Source organism: Pteropus vampyrus, unplaced genomic scaffold (genome assembly GCF_000151845.1).
Source record: "Pteropus vampyrus isolate Shadow unplaced genomic scaffold, Pvam_2.0 Scaffold51, whole genome shotgun sequence".
NCBI classification, from domain to species: domain Eukaryota; kingdom Metazoa; phylum Chordata; class Mammalia; order Chiroptera; family Pteropodidae; genus Pteropus; species Pteropus vampyrus.
Genome location: NW_011888832.1, coordinates 982,221 through 996,544, shown reverse-complemented (window position 1 = coordinate 996,544; position 14,324 = coordinate 982,221). Strand labels below are relative to the sequence as shown.

The window sequence follows — 14,324 nt, the reverse complement described above, 5'->3', positions numbered from 1 at the left end:
ACTTCAACAAAATTCAGCACAAAATAGAGCTTAAACTGCAGCTTCTAGAAGGCATTCAGATTCTATAAGGATAGAAAAATAGACAACAAAATAGAGAAGAAACATAACCAGTTTTTTTCATCTCTAAGCTGAATATGGTGACTTCTCAGAGGAGAAAAAAAGGGAATTGAATGTTTCATGAACATTTCCATCTCGTCCAGTCTTACTTGCTGGAGAGCAGTTGGGACTAGCAGCAAGGGCCACGATGACTCGGTTTCCAGCCTCCGTGCCATGGCTTACCAAGCTGCGGGCCCCTGTAGGAAATACTGTGCCTCTCTGAACTCAGAGGTACTAATATCAAGAAGATCAAATTAATGTGAAAAAATAACCTATTTGTAACCTAAAAATATCTTGCTGCAGATGACCCCCTCAAGCCTTCCCCTTGAATTATTTTAGGTGTAAGAAGGAAGATTTTTGGCTGAAGAACAACAGAATGACCTTTGATGAAATTATTCTGTTAGGGTCCCTAAAAGTGAAAAGTGCCATATAATTTAAAACCAGCACCAACTAGAGATTTTAATCTCAAAAGGTATGTTAGACTCGTTAAAACTTTAGAAAAGGACTCAACAGTCGGACTGGAGTTTTGCTAAGTGATTAATCCCTTCAGCTTCCTCATCTTTGAGGCAGATAGAAGATTCTCTACTACTTCGGGGATTACTGAAAATAACACAGTATATGTGGATATCTTTTGAGCTTATAGGTTGAAACTGCAAAACAGAGGTAGTACGGGGCATAATCTCACTAAAATTAGGACTCCATAAAGCTCACACTTCAGAAATAGAAGAGGTAATCCTAAGTGGCCAAATGGAAGAAACCAGCAAAATTAAGTTACCTCGGAGGAAAAGCTTCTCTCTCTTAACTGCATATGAATGCTACTGAGATGTGAACACTGGCTAACGTTTTAGTCATTAAACCAGTCCTGCAGTCAACCTCAATGCAGAATTCTACCTCGTAGAGAAGGAATTGCTGGCTACTGGCACAAACCTCGGGTCTCTTGTCCTTGCAGGCGCAACACCAGGTAACATGGCCTGGCCATGCTGGCAAACGGAACGTGAGTGGAAATGACAGTGTGTCGTGTGCAGACCGTGGCCTTTAAAAACTTCCATCTTCTGCTGGATTGGATATAAATGACTGCAAGGCCTTCAGCCAAGCCTTCTCAAATAGGGTTCCAAGCAAGAGAACGATGCCCCAATGCCATAAGGTCTTCACTGTACGCAGTGAATGTGAAACTAGTCAGCCAAATCACTTTCCTGAGGCTTATTTCTCCAGAGAACTCAGGCTGAGAAAGGCTGAGGATAACACAGGATAACACAGCTGTAAGATTAAAGGAATCTGGGTCCCTGAATAACTATAGAGAAGTTCTTACATAAATGAGAAATAAACGGGTCATTAAGAATTTTGAAGTCTATTCGTCTCAGCAGTTAACATTACTCTCACTGACACATCACACTGAACTGACCTTCCCTTAGTTTAAATTTGTTTACGCACACCTGTCAGTGATTAAAAAGGCACATTAATATCCATATTTTTTTCTCCACATAATACAAATGGCTTATGCAATTCTGATAGGGTGGTGATTTTAAAATCAGTCAACGAAAAGTACATCTTTAAATTTTAATGAATAGATAATCAATTTTAAAATTACAAATTTGATTACAAGACAAAAGACATACCTATACACCAGTGTGACATACATACAAAATCTGGACTTAGCTGCCCTATGTTTCAAAGCATCCGCCTTCCTCCGCACAAACCTAGGATTGTTCGGCAACAGTACCATTGCTTTTTAAAAATAAAAAATGAGGAGCCTTTTTCAGATGCAAAGCTTTGTCTCTCATTTGTACAGCTCACCAAGGCTATGTTCATTCTCAGCCTCTGGGTTCTCCAGGGTGCTACATAAAGCAAATTTATAAGGAAAACCACTCTCTAGGAACTTCGTTACCATCTGTTTCTCCTCTCTTACGACGACGCCGTCCCCACCCTCATGACTCTGAACAACATGTTGATGTTGTTGCTTCGGATGGCATCTCGACAGGCAGTGACCACCTGGTTCTTTGGTTTTCCGACTGTATGAGGAGAAACATCGAATCAGTACAACCCAAAAGACTATTAAAAGTGAAATTATAAATCCGAGTCCAGTTTTAAAAGAGCATAAAACTAGGGTAGAAAAGAGTTACAAGTAGTGCAAATTCAACTAATTTCTCTTACCATTCCCTAAAAAAAGATACCTTTGTGAGGGAATTTCTTACATACCAAAGCTAGAGACTGTCTCAGACCTGGGAACCGAAAGTCAGTTTTATGGAAAAGGATCAAAGCTCATACCCACCTACCAAAGGTTATTTCTAAAAGGAGGTCAAAAGCACTGATCCAAAACAGCAGATTTTAGGTATAACTCTCTGGCTATATTTCTGCTTCCTTTGGTTTACTCTATTGTTTGGGGGTGTTCATTTTTTTTTTTTTTTCCTAAATTTTGAGTTGAACATAACTCAATTTTCAGTCTCCTTTTTTTTCTAATAGAAGTATTTAAGGCTTTCCTCTTGGGTATGTGCCACTAGGTTTTTCTTTAAAGGATAAAACAAGATCTAAGAAAAGTTGCTGCAAGCTTTCTTTCTCTTTGAAATGTGGAGACTTACTAAAGACAAACAATAGGCTGACTGAAACTCAAGTGACTGGTACCAACTTGAGTATTAAAGGTATCTTTATAGATATGGGCCCCAATATGAATCCTTGAAGCTACTACCATCTTCAATGGTTCCCACCCCAAAAGTGCTAATTATAGTGCTACGAAAAGACTCACCACGCAGACGACCTGCTCTTTGAATGGCTTGATTTACTGCTTTGAGGTTTCCCAATAACTCTGTGTGATTGTTACAGCGAATTTTATATCCATGTAGCAAGTCTTTATTAAGGTCATAGAGTTCCATATAGCGATTCTTCATTGTTTTCCTGTGTAAACCATTTAATTTCCATTTAACATCACTGTACCTCGATATGGCAGGTTTAAATTAAAAAACTTGCAAACATCTTAGACATATAAAAAGACAAAACACCACATTTTTTGCTGTATTATCATTAAAACAGGGTAACTGCTAAAGTTTGCTTTAAAAATATTGAGAAGTGTCTATCAAAATATTCTATTTCTTCCAAATAGATGGAAGACAAGTGGTCTTCCTCAGTTATTGGTGCATGGTTTGTTTGAATGTAAGAGCCAGGAATTATCAAGTGCCCACTGCTGGAGGGTAGAGAAAAGTGAGCAAGATGACAGCTTGTGTTCCAAGTTTCTCATTAATATTCATTAGATAAAATGGACCTACTCTTAACATTTTAGACAATTAACAGATTCAGGTTCATATTTTATCAAGGATTTAAAAACAAAGGCATAAACTTAAAACCACAATGAGATATTACTACACAACAATAAAAACAACCAAAATAAAATAAATTGATAATACCAAATGCTGGCAAGGATGTGGAGCAACTAGAACTCTCGAGCACTGCTGATGGGATGCAAAGTGGTACAGCTACTTTGGAAAATGACTGGGCAGTTTCTTACAGAGTTAAATATATATTTAGGATACAACCGAGCAATCCCACTATGAGTTATTTACCCAAAGAAATGAAAACATGTCTGTAAAAGTCCTGTATGCAAATGTTTATAGCAGCTTTATTCACAATCACCAAAGTCCGAAAAAAATTTAAATGTCAATTAATTGGTGAATGGATAAACAAATATGATATATTCATACACTGTTCAGCAACAGAGAGGAACAAACTACTGATAAATGCAACAACACGGACGAATCCCAAAGGCGTTATGGTAACTGAAAAAAGCCAGACTCAAAGGGCTTATAACGTACAATTCCATTTATATGACATTTTACAAAAAGTAAAAGTATAAGGTGAGAAATCAGATCAGCGATTGCTGGGGACTGGAAGTCAGAAGTACTGCTGCAGAGAGGTACACGGATGAGGAAAACAGTCTATTTTGATTGTGGCAGCAACAACACAATTAGATGTTTCTCAAAATGTTTTGAACTGTAAACCTAAAAGTTAATTTTCTGCATGTATATTATAAATCATGTATCAACTAATTTGACTTTAGAAAATAAAAATAAATACATGTACACACGCACACACATATCTCTCCAAGAGCCTCTACATAAAATATAAATAATTCAGAATAAAAGGAATTTAGAGGTTGGTGGTCACTTTCCTCCAGGTTAGCACAGTTAAGCGCCTAAAGCCAGCAAAATCTCTTTGACTTTAAAAATAAATAAACCCAGAGAGAGAGGAAAAGGAGGCCTATAGATAAAATTGTCCAGTAAAAGCAAATATCTTTTATACCTTGCAGAAAATAACTGGAAAAGAACGAATTGAAAAGTAAGAGGCAAAACTATCTCAATTTACAAATGACACAAGTATACATCTGGAATAACTAAACTACAAGATAGTAAAGTAGCGGATTATAAAGTCAACATATAAAAATCAATAGTGTTCATACATACAAACAAAAAAAACCCAGAAGATATAATGTAGAAGAAAAATCCTATTTATAATTGTAAAAAGAAAATACCTAGGCTTAAATTTAACAAGAACTGTCCAGTATCTACATGAAGAAAACCATAAAACACTTTTGAAAGACATAAAACATGACTTGAACAAATGTTATGACATAGCATGTGCTTAGCTAGTAAGACTGAATGAACATCACTGTAATGGTTTCACTTCTTCCCAAGTTAATAAATTTAATATGATCTCGATAAAAATACCTACCCTTATCATAAAAAATTCATGATAAAGTTCACTGGAAAGAATAATCACGAGTAGCCAAGAAAATCATGAAAATGAAGAGCGACAGGTTGGAGAAGCGGGTACCTAGCCATACCAGATAACTAAAACACACAAAACACCTACAAAGAAAAGAATGGTACTGTCAAAGGAAGAGACAAGAAAGAACAGAAAATCCAGGAATAGACCCACTGCATGTGGAGATATATCATAAAGGAAGCACCTCAAATCAGTGGAAAAACAGACTTTAAAGTAGTAGTTTGAAACAATGTGATAATCATATTTAAAAAAAGATAAAATTAAATGTATTACACTGAAAACCAGGATAAACTCTAACTGGAACTGAGATTTAAATGTATAAGAAGAAAACATACAAGTACTAAAAGAAAACATTGGTGAGTAAAGAAAACTTTTCTAACTATAACTTGAAATGGAGAAGTATTAAAAAAAAGACTGATCATTTTGACTACATAAAAATTTAAAGAGGTATTTACATGAAAAAAACAAAAATCATACAAATTTTTTAAAAATCTAAGCAAAGTACTCATACTATATTGTTTTAAGGGCTTGTTGTCTGAAATACTTGTGGCTAAAGTTCTATGATGTCTGGAATTTGCTTCCAAACAATACAATGCCTAGAAGAGAAAGCAGGTGAATGTACAGATGAAACAAGACTGGCCATTAGCCGATGAGCATTGAAACTAGGTGGCTGCTCTGTAGGAAATCATTATATTATTTAATCAACTTTTGTATGTTTAAAATTTTCAACAATATTATTTTTAAAATCATTGACTCTCTGAGCAACACCATTATAATTTTTGCCAATTCAGGCCTTTCAGGAATAAAACATAAGCAGCACCCTGGGCAAACTCTCACACATATACATAACCTATCTGGTTAACTATTTCACTCAATCCACCTTAGTATGTTTTATTGCCAAGATATATTCTGCATCCAAACAAGCAAGAAGCTAGACCTCCGCATATTTGTTTTCACCTTTTTATTGAAAAATGTAAAACACATTCATAAAAATTCACCGAAAAATGTTTGTTAACCAGGTCAAGTAAAAGGATATTGCCAGCACCCCAGAAGTACCAATGAGTTTTTCTGAATATTTTCTTCTAGAGTCCCTCCTCCTCTAGAAGAAAATACTATCTCATATGATAATCTCTTCCTTGCACTTCTTCGCATTTTTATCTACGTATGCTTCCCAAATGATACAGTTTAGTTTTGTCTGTTTCCAAACTATATATAAATGGAAGAATTTTTACATATTTTTTTGAGTCTTCTTTCAATCTCCATTATGCTTGTAAGATTGGTCCATGTTGTTACATGTCGGAGATAAATGCATTCTCATTGCACGTCGTATTCCATTATATGGTTATATCATAATTTATCCGTTAAAATGTTGATGGTAGTTTGGATTGTTTTCACTTTGGGATTTTTATGAACAATGCCTTTATATTCTTGTACGAATATCCTGGTTCATATATGCACAAGTTTCTCTATGTTATAAACCAGGAGAATCTCTGAGTCATAGGATATGCACGTTTTCAACTTTACTGATAATGTCAAGTTATATTCCAAAGTCCTTATACCAATTTACACTCCTACTGGTAGCATCTGAGAGTTGCTATTCCATATTGCTGACAGTTTTAACCCTGCACCTGTCCTAGCCATGGTAAATACTCACATGTCCCTCATCAGACGAGCATCCTCAGCTCGGACCAGCAAACTTCGGATCAGGTTAGAATTCTCAGCCATGTCAGCACTGAGCTTTTGATGCACTGAATGATGCTCATCCACCTGGAGGCCACGAACACGCGGGAATTAAAAAGGCCTCCCAAATTTCTTGAAAATTAGACAGGTCAGGAAGATTCTTTCTACCATATACCGAGGCCCTTTTCTTCCTCCTGCTTACTCGTACCATCTTAACTACACATTGTTTGAACCTTTCCTCAATGAAATAAGTAGTCTATGCTGCCTCTAACACTCAAGGTAACATTCCCTTTGGATCTTTCCATGTCTTAGCATTGGGAGCCCTAGCAACACACATATTAATATTTTAGGGATTTGGGGTGGGAATGCTGTTATAATTTGGGGCCAATCACAATCGTTATTTTTCTTTTAAATTTGGGTTGTTGGAAAACACTAAACCAAAGAGCAAAGTAGATACAACAGAGAAGATGAAGGGTTAGCAAAGGAAATTGCGATGTAATATATAGTTTTAAAGTATTCCCCTAAACCAAACAGCAAGCAGGGTGGTCAAGAGCTAACTACTCTCATTTATAAAAGAAATCCTTTAACTAGTGAACTCTCTGGTACTAGTTCAATTTTGATTTTAAGAATTTGCAAAAATTCTTTAAATCATGACTATCATATAACATATGTACAGCTATAGAATCATTACTCTCCTAAGAAACATTTCAAACACCATTAGACCTACCAAGTTCTCATGATGGCATCTACTAGGTGCCCTCACCTTAACTAGCACCTTTCGTAATTCCTCAAAGTAGGCGGGGAAATCCGCTTCTACCTGAAGGTCTTCAATAGCAAAAAATGATGCCATTGACTGGATGATATCACCGGCCAAGTCAATATCATCAGTATTTATGGTGATCTATCCAGAGAAAAAAGAGACAAGTTTAGCATCCTCGGATATTAAAGATGAACTTGGCTGAAATACTACCTACACCTCCCCACAATCAACACATCTACTGAGCATAAATTTATATGTGGTGATGAATACGATAGGCATCAGCCCTCAAGGAAACTACAAACCACACCCGTTATTTCTAGCAATAGGCTAGAAAAACAATCCTTTAGCCTTGTAGACTAAAAAGGAAATCATTCAAACAGTGAAAATGTTTCTCTTCACCTCTGTATTCTTAACCTTCCCAAATTAGATGAGGAAGGGCTGAAGAGGAGGGGGCAGAAACTGCTCTAGGTTATCCCCCAGGGTCTAAGATGATTAACGCTAACAGACTAAGCTGAAATGTGGTTTTACGACCTTGCCCTTGGTGCTACCCAACTGACTTTGCACTGGTGGTGAACACTATGTGAGAAATCTATACCCATTACAGTACACGTTACCTCTCCGCTGAGTTTTATTTTTATATATAGCTGGCCACCATTCCGTAAGGATGTGAAACACACTTGAAATGGAGCATTCTGAATGTTGGTGTCTTCGGGTAACAGAAAGTTCTGGTTGAGCCATATAACAACCTTAAAAATGAAGAGGGTGCAATGAACTTCCATTTTTAAAGTACGGTCATTCTTAAGAGTCATCCTTCTTTCTCATGTTATTATTTGGTAAACAAACAAACAGTTATACTTTACCCCCAAGAAAACACGAACCACGCTCCCTTTTCCCACCTCACACGTTCTTAAGTAACATTCATAATTACGTCCAGCCCCACAGCACACGTCATTCAACAGCATTTTCAACTCAGATGTAATCTCATATGCTATATAGAAACAATTCAGGTAAAATGCTAATCTTGTTTCCATGACAGCCCTTCTGTGGCCATACCCTGGACCGCGCAGTCTGCTTAAAACCATTCCAGTCGTTTCTTTAAAAAGTGTTAAATAAAATATGCACACTCCCTCTTCACAGACAGAGATACAGCCACATGATGAGGCGAGAATAGGTTTTACGTAGGAAAGAATGGTTCATCACGGTGGTTTGTAACACAGGTCCCACATAAGAAGCACCTGGGAGGCCTCTGGAAGGGCCCCCAACAGAGTTTCTGGTTCCACAGGCCGGGCAGGGGCCTGAGAATTTACATGATCAAAAGGCCTCGCTGAGAATTCTGAAGTCCAGCCGCAGGTAGCACCCACTAGTATCAGTCCTTCAGGCTTTACGAGGTGCTATCACATCAATTAGGAATCTTAAGGGGCCCCTGTGAGTTAAAATACCCTCATTTACAGATAAGGAAATCAAGGCTCAGATTGGTAAGAGGCGTTCCCCAAGATCATGAAGGATTTAATGAGTTAAGGTAGCATCTGAACCCAAAAATGTGCCCAGCTCCAAGTCCCACTCTTTCCATTTTGATGTAGGTTCCTCTTGAAACACTAGGTCAGGGCAACCACACTAAGACCATAACAGAAAAAGAGAGGCATGACAAATTGGTAAGAGTTCACCTGTAACTAAGGCTTGCTCAGGTAAATCCGGTGTGGTTTTTTTCCAAAGTGAGAGGAGACATTTTAACAATATTTTTGTTACAGGTTATAAACCAACTCCAAGCTACATAACTCTTTCATGTCATATTGACAGCTACCAAATAACCCATTCATGTAATTCCTCCTTTCTAAGAAATAACATCCAAAGGATTCTAAAACGCAAAAGCATTGAAAGAAAAAAGCCAGATGCTTACTCTCGGGGCCCTTTCGGTGATGACAAAGTTGACATAGCTGAGCGGCTCGCTGGCAGAGTCCGGGCTGGTCAGCGCATACATGGAGAATCGGGGTAGCTGTCTTGTCAGTTCAAATACGTGAAACTGGGTGCTGTGGCCAACCAAAGTAGCGTAAGAGAACTGTTTCGCATAGACTGTTATTTCAAAGTGCAAGGCCCCAATTATAAAATCACTACTGGGCCATCAAGTGGATATTCAAGGGTTTCACTGACAAAAAAAAAACAAAACCCAAACTTGGGTTAAAGTACCACAGTAACAGGATTTGGGATTTAGAGATGATATAAGACTATACACACACATCTGTGCGCCAAGGGTTTAAACACCCTAAAAGAAATGTGGAGCGGCTTTTATCTCCCACAAATCTACTGTTTTTCTTGACTAGCTGAGGTTATATATAACCCTAAGATACATCTCAACCCTGTAGTCTTCGTGGTCAAAACTAGAAATTGACAAACCATCAATTAAATTTTTTGAACTTTTGTAATTATGAAATCATTAAACTAAAACCAGCAAATAACTATCTTAAACTTACATGCCCTATTTTTAAAAAAGATTTCAAATTAGGGAAATACAAAGGCCCTGGGAAACCTCGCCTGGGTGGGTAGAGCCATCAGATGGCTTCTCTGGCCCCACAGACTCCCTGGCATAATGGAAAAATCTACACATCTCGTCGTCCTCTAAGTGCTGTCTGGAAATGAACTGTGACTTGCAAAGGGTCACCTGCTTCTGTAACCCACGAAGGTTTTCAAGTGCAGATCCACAGGGACATCTTTGGGAGGTGTAACTGGGATGCAGATGGAGCTGGAGAGGTTATGAATGCTGGGGTGTACCACGTGGCTTTCCCCGAGAAAAATTCCCTCTGCAAAAATCAATACCGCTCGGATGATGGTGTCTGCAAGGAGGAAAGAAAACGGCAGTTCAAGAACCACTCCAGGACGGCACAGGTACCTACAAATGCCGGCTGCACATAATGTCTTACCATTCGAAGTAGAAATGCACAACTCTGCATGGGCGGCCTGAGTCTCGTTGCCCAGATTGACCGAGAGGGCGGTGTGGAGCTTTGTATTGGCTGGAATTATGCCCCGCTGCCCTTCGGCCTCATTCAGTGGACTGCTCGATTCGGCCTGCGAAACATTCCCAAGCAGTGAACTAATATCAATTTTAAATAATACAGCTATTCTGCTTCAACAAACGCACTGTTCATCATCTTATTACATTAATCTGATGCTTTGGAATTCAGAAGACTCTCCTCATCAGTGCTCCCCGTTCTACCTGGCCTTTCTGAAGTGAAAATACCCACGTCCCTTCCACATTTAGGGTGCACTGTACCCCATCGTGCCTTTTATATATTTTATATTGTTCTTTTAAAATAACAAAATAAACTCGCTTAGCATAGCAAATTCAAATACAGTTATGCATGACAGGACAAAATAAAATCTTCCCCAGTTCATCCTCTGGCCAGTTTGGCACCTACATGTGTACACACACACACGTGCACACACACACACACACAGTTTCTGTAGCTGTCACTTTTTATGTTGTTTTTGAAAAGCTAAAAGATACTCCATACATATTGTTCCTCCTTTTTTCACTTAATGATACCACAGTTATCCTTCCATATCAGTCCAAGTATACACACTGCGTTCTTCTGAGCTGTTTAGTATTCCCAGAAAAAGGCTGATGCAACCTGCACTCTGCCAGTGGGGAGGAAGGGGCCTGCACTGTAGCAGAGGCTCACATTCTCGTTGTTCTTGCACATCTGCCAGTCCTCCTGGTCCTTCTCAGCTTTTTAGATTCCGTTTCCCCGTCACGCTAGGACCTACCTTGGCATTTTCCTCATAGTTCCTGAGCTCCAGCAACAGATTCTGTTTTTTCTGACTCAGCTCTCGGATCAAGTCCTGCTCTACAGTGGTGTCCATGAGGTTCCCTCTCATCTCAGCCGTGCCTGGCAGGTAGCCCCGGACTGAATACAAGGAAAAAATATTTGCCACACTAAGGAATATCCCAAGAAGAGCCAAGACTACTTTTAAGTCATCAGTTACCTGGTCGTATAGGACCAAAAACCTAAGTTCTCATTTCCTCATCTTAGGTGAACTTACTAGGACAAGAGAACATCAATACAAACACATTATAGTGGAATTTCCTGGTATCCTGCCCCAATCAAATCGAAAATCCGATTTCCCCCGTCCCGATTTACTTTCCCCATCCACTGAGCAGCAGATTAACTGCACATGGCCGTCCATCCGGTAGTCCCCCTCCACCACACCAGCAACTGCAGAAGAAAAGTTGTCTTTAAAGATGACCTCCCCGGTTCGGTCACTTCGAGCATCAACCTAAAAATAAAATAAGAACTTGAAAAATTGCTTATGTCATGGTTTTTTTAAAAAAACAAAATTTTTAAAGTCATTTAGTTTTGGAATTTTTAAGAGTACGCCATGGAGCCCCGTGGCTTCTGAGGAGGCACCTATGACCACTGGGGCCTGAGGGGACCATAAGAGAGGCCTTACTCACGTGTGTTTTCTTCTTTCTAAATAAGTTGTTTTATATATCGGCCTTTACATAATATTTCATTGGGAGATATGGGTTAGCTGAGAGGCAGTACATATAGCATATACAACATAGTACAAAAGTCCAAACTGCCCGGGTTCTGATTCCAGCTTTGCCACTTACTATCTATGGGGTCTTGAGCAAGTTTCTTGACCACTCTATGCTTGGCTCTTCATCGGAGGATCAATGACAAGAACATGAGAAAAATAACTGAACCTACACCTCATAGGGTTGGAATGGGGCCTAAAGGCGTTACACATGTAAAGCACTTAGAAGAGGCCCAGGCATATAGAGGTATATAAAAAATGTTAGCTCTATATAACAATTTTATCTTTATTATATATAAATGTGCAAAATATAGTTATATCTAAAGTTTGAAAAATGCCACCCTGGCCCGACCTTCCACCACTGATACAACCTTTTACAATAACCCTGTTTGAGAGTCCCCCTTCCACATAAACTATTGAGCTACCTTAGCGAGCCCTCCTATCCCCTGTAAATCTCTTCCCAAGAGAGGCAAATAAATAACTCATCGGAAACAAATACATCTCAAAAACAACAATGAAGAATAATGGCTTAAACTGATGATGTCTTGTCTAAGAAAATATGCATTATCAATAAAAGTCTAGCTGTAGAAAATCTAGTAAAGCAATCATCTCAATGACCAGTGCCACTCATTATTTTTGTCCTTTCATAAACATCCTTCTGGGCAAAACTTTGTAATGAAAAAACAGAGTAATTTAGGGCACAGCCTACTATTAGCTCCTACTCCTTGTCCAGAGGCTATCACATTCACATATCCATGCTATTAATAACAACATCACATATGCCTGAAAATTATAGATATTAAAGTCTGTGAAGAATGGCCTGTATTTTACCAAAGATCTTAACACATCAACATAACCCGCTAACTCAGATGGAACAAAACTTGCTTCTTTCTGGCCACTTAAAGGCCTTTAGCACTGCGTTGCCACAATATTCAGCAAGCAAGAGGGTTCTCTGCTAACTAAAAAAGCAGGGCTACAAATTAACACTCCTGTGTATTCTGCTCTTCCACTTTATCCGACATGGAGGCTTACCCTGGAGAGGGTGGCCCTCTGACTCGACAAACGACCTACTGAAGACAGAATTAATCAGCTTATTGCCTTTATTTAGTATTTTTTCACCTACGTTCACGTTGTGTCTATATATTTTCCTTTCCTAGGCTATTTCTATTAAGTGTAGATAACAGTTTTTCTTCTTTTATAATGAGCTGTGTAATTTCCTTTTTTAATGCTCTGGAACAGATTACATAATAGGAATTCCTTAAAATTTTGAAAATGTTTAACTACAAAAACATCTAAGCCCAGAGTCCTATTTGGAGGTAAGTTTTGATAACTTCTCAAGTCTTGTAATTTCTAATTTTTAAATCAATCATAATAATTTATATTCCCCCCAAATATAGTCCATTTTATAGATTTTCAGGTTTCTTAATAAGCAACCATACAGTCTGTCCTTATAATCTGTCTCCATCCCAGAGACAAAAAGGAGCGGAGGAGCAGGAACCAACATAACAACTTTTTAGAATCTGTTCCTCACACACACCCAAGGAAGGGTATAAGGTATGGGCCAAAAATAAAGAAAAAACAAAGAAAAGATAGGAATTAGCTGATTTCCAGGCAATCCAGCACTGACAGACAAGAAAGCTCGGGCAAATGGTTTCCATGGAGATCTGGCAGCTATTTAGGCAGTTTCTAACAAGACAATTCTGACTTGCCAAAAGTCTAGAAAATTCTGATTTAAAGTTAAAAAAGGAAAGAAAGAAAAAAAGATTTTGAAGTTACAGTTGGGAAAACAATATGATAACATGATTATTCTCATTAATTCTAGGTTTTCAGTCAGTTTTCAGATTTATTAGGAAAGAGCTATACAAACGGTTCATTATTAGCTTATTAAAATTCCTATTTTTACCGGTCTATGCCTACGATCGACCAGACTGCATGGATTCTCATTCTTTCAAGGAAGAGATTTAGAAAGAATCTTCTGGAGATTATTCCCCAAACAGGGTCAGAAGACTAAAAAAGATATTCACTCATTCCATAGTGCTGACAAGTATAAGAAGAAGAAAAAAATGTGGAAAGATTATAAAGTTAAATTTGAAAGCACAGTCCAGGAATGCAAGTTTGTACTCTCATGTTACTGTTTTGAATCATACAGCCAATATATCTGGACAAATAGTACTTTGAACTATACCTGAACTCTGCTATTGAAACTTACCTTCCCATTGGACCAACCAGTTATCAGTTCACATACTCCATCAGAATTAAGGTCAAAAGCATGAATGCTCATGGCATGATTTTTGGACTGAAAAGGAATTCCAGTAATTAGTATAGAAGTCTCTCAACAAGTATAAAATCTCTGAATATCAGAGGCTAAATCATACTAACTTTAATTCTCCAGTATCGGGCTGTTTTGTCATAAACTCCAACTGTGCCATTGGAAAGGGCATAACCAAAGCGACTACCATACATGGGGCAAAGTGAGGTGATTATCTGC

At 38.2% G+C, this 14,324-nt stretch overlaps 1 protein-coding gene across 2 annotated transcripts in view; it reads right to left on the bottom strand.

The window, feature by feature from the left end:
• Positions 1-1,640: 1,640 nt before the first annotated feature.
• The window catches only part of BBS2 (Bardet-Biedl syndrome 2), a 25,498-nt gene continuing 12,814 nt past the window's right edge, over positions 1,641-14,324 (bottom strand). Inside the window, exons 6-17 of one of the 2 annotated variants that reach the window (XM_023530635.1) lie at positions 14,216-14,320; positions 14,046-14,132; positions 11,440-11,575; positions 11,066-11,205; positions 10,222-10,366; positions 9,963-10,134; positions 9,204-9,333; positions 7,921-8,052; positions 7,310-7,447; positions 6,521-6,633; positions 2,837-2,985; positions 1,641-2,105 (exon numbers count right to left, since the gene is read on the bottom strand). In XM_023530635.1, coding sequence (XP_023386403.1) covers positions 1,999-2,105; positions 2,837-2,985; positions 6,521-6,633; positions 7,310-7,447; positions 7,921-8,052; positions 9,204-9,333; positions 9,963-10,134; positions 10,222-10,366; positions 11,066-11,205; positions 11,440-11,575; positions 14,046-14,132; positions 14,216-14,320 — 1,554 coding nt within the window. In that variant the 3' untranslated portion in view covers positions 1,641-1,998. The remainder of the gene's footprint in view (positions 2,106-2,836; positions 2,986-6,520; positions 6,634-7,309; positions 7,448-7,920; positions 8,053-9,203; positions 9,334-9,962; positions 10,135-10,221; positions 10,367-11,065; positions 11,206-11,439; positions 11,576-14,045; positions 14,133-14,215; positions 14,321-14,324) is intronic. The other variant, XM_011360131.2, reaches the window with a different exon arrangement.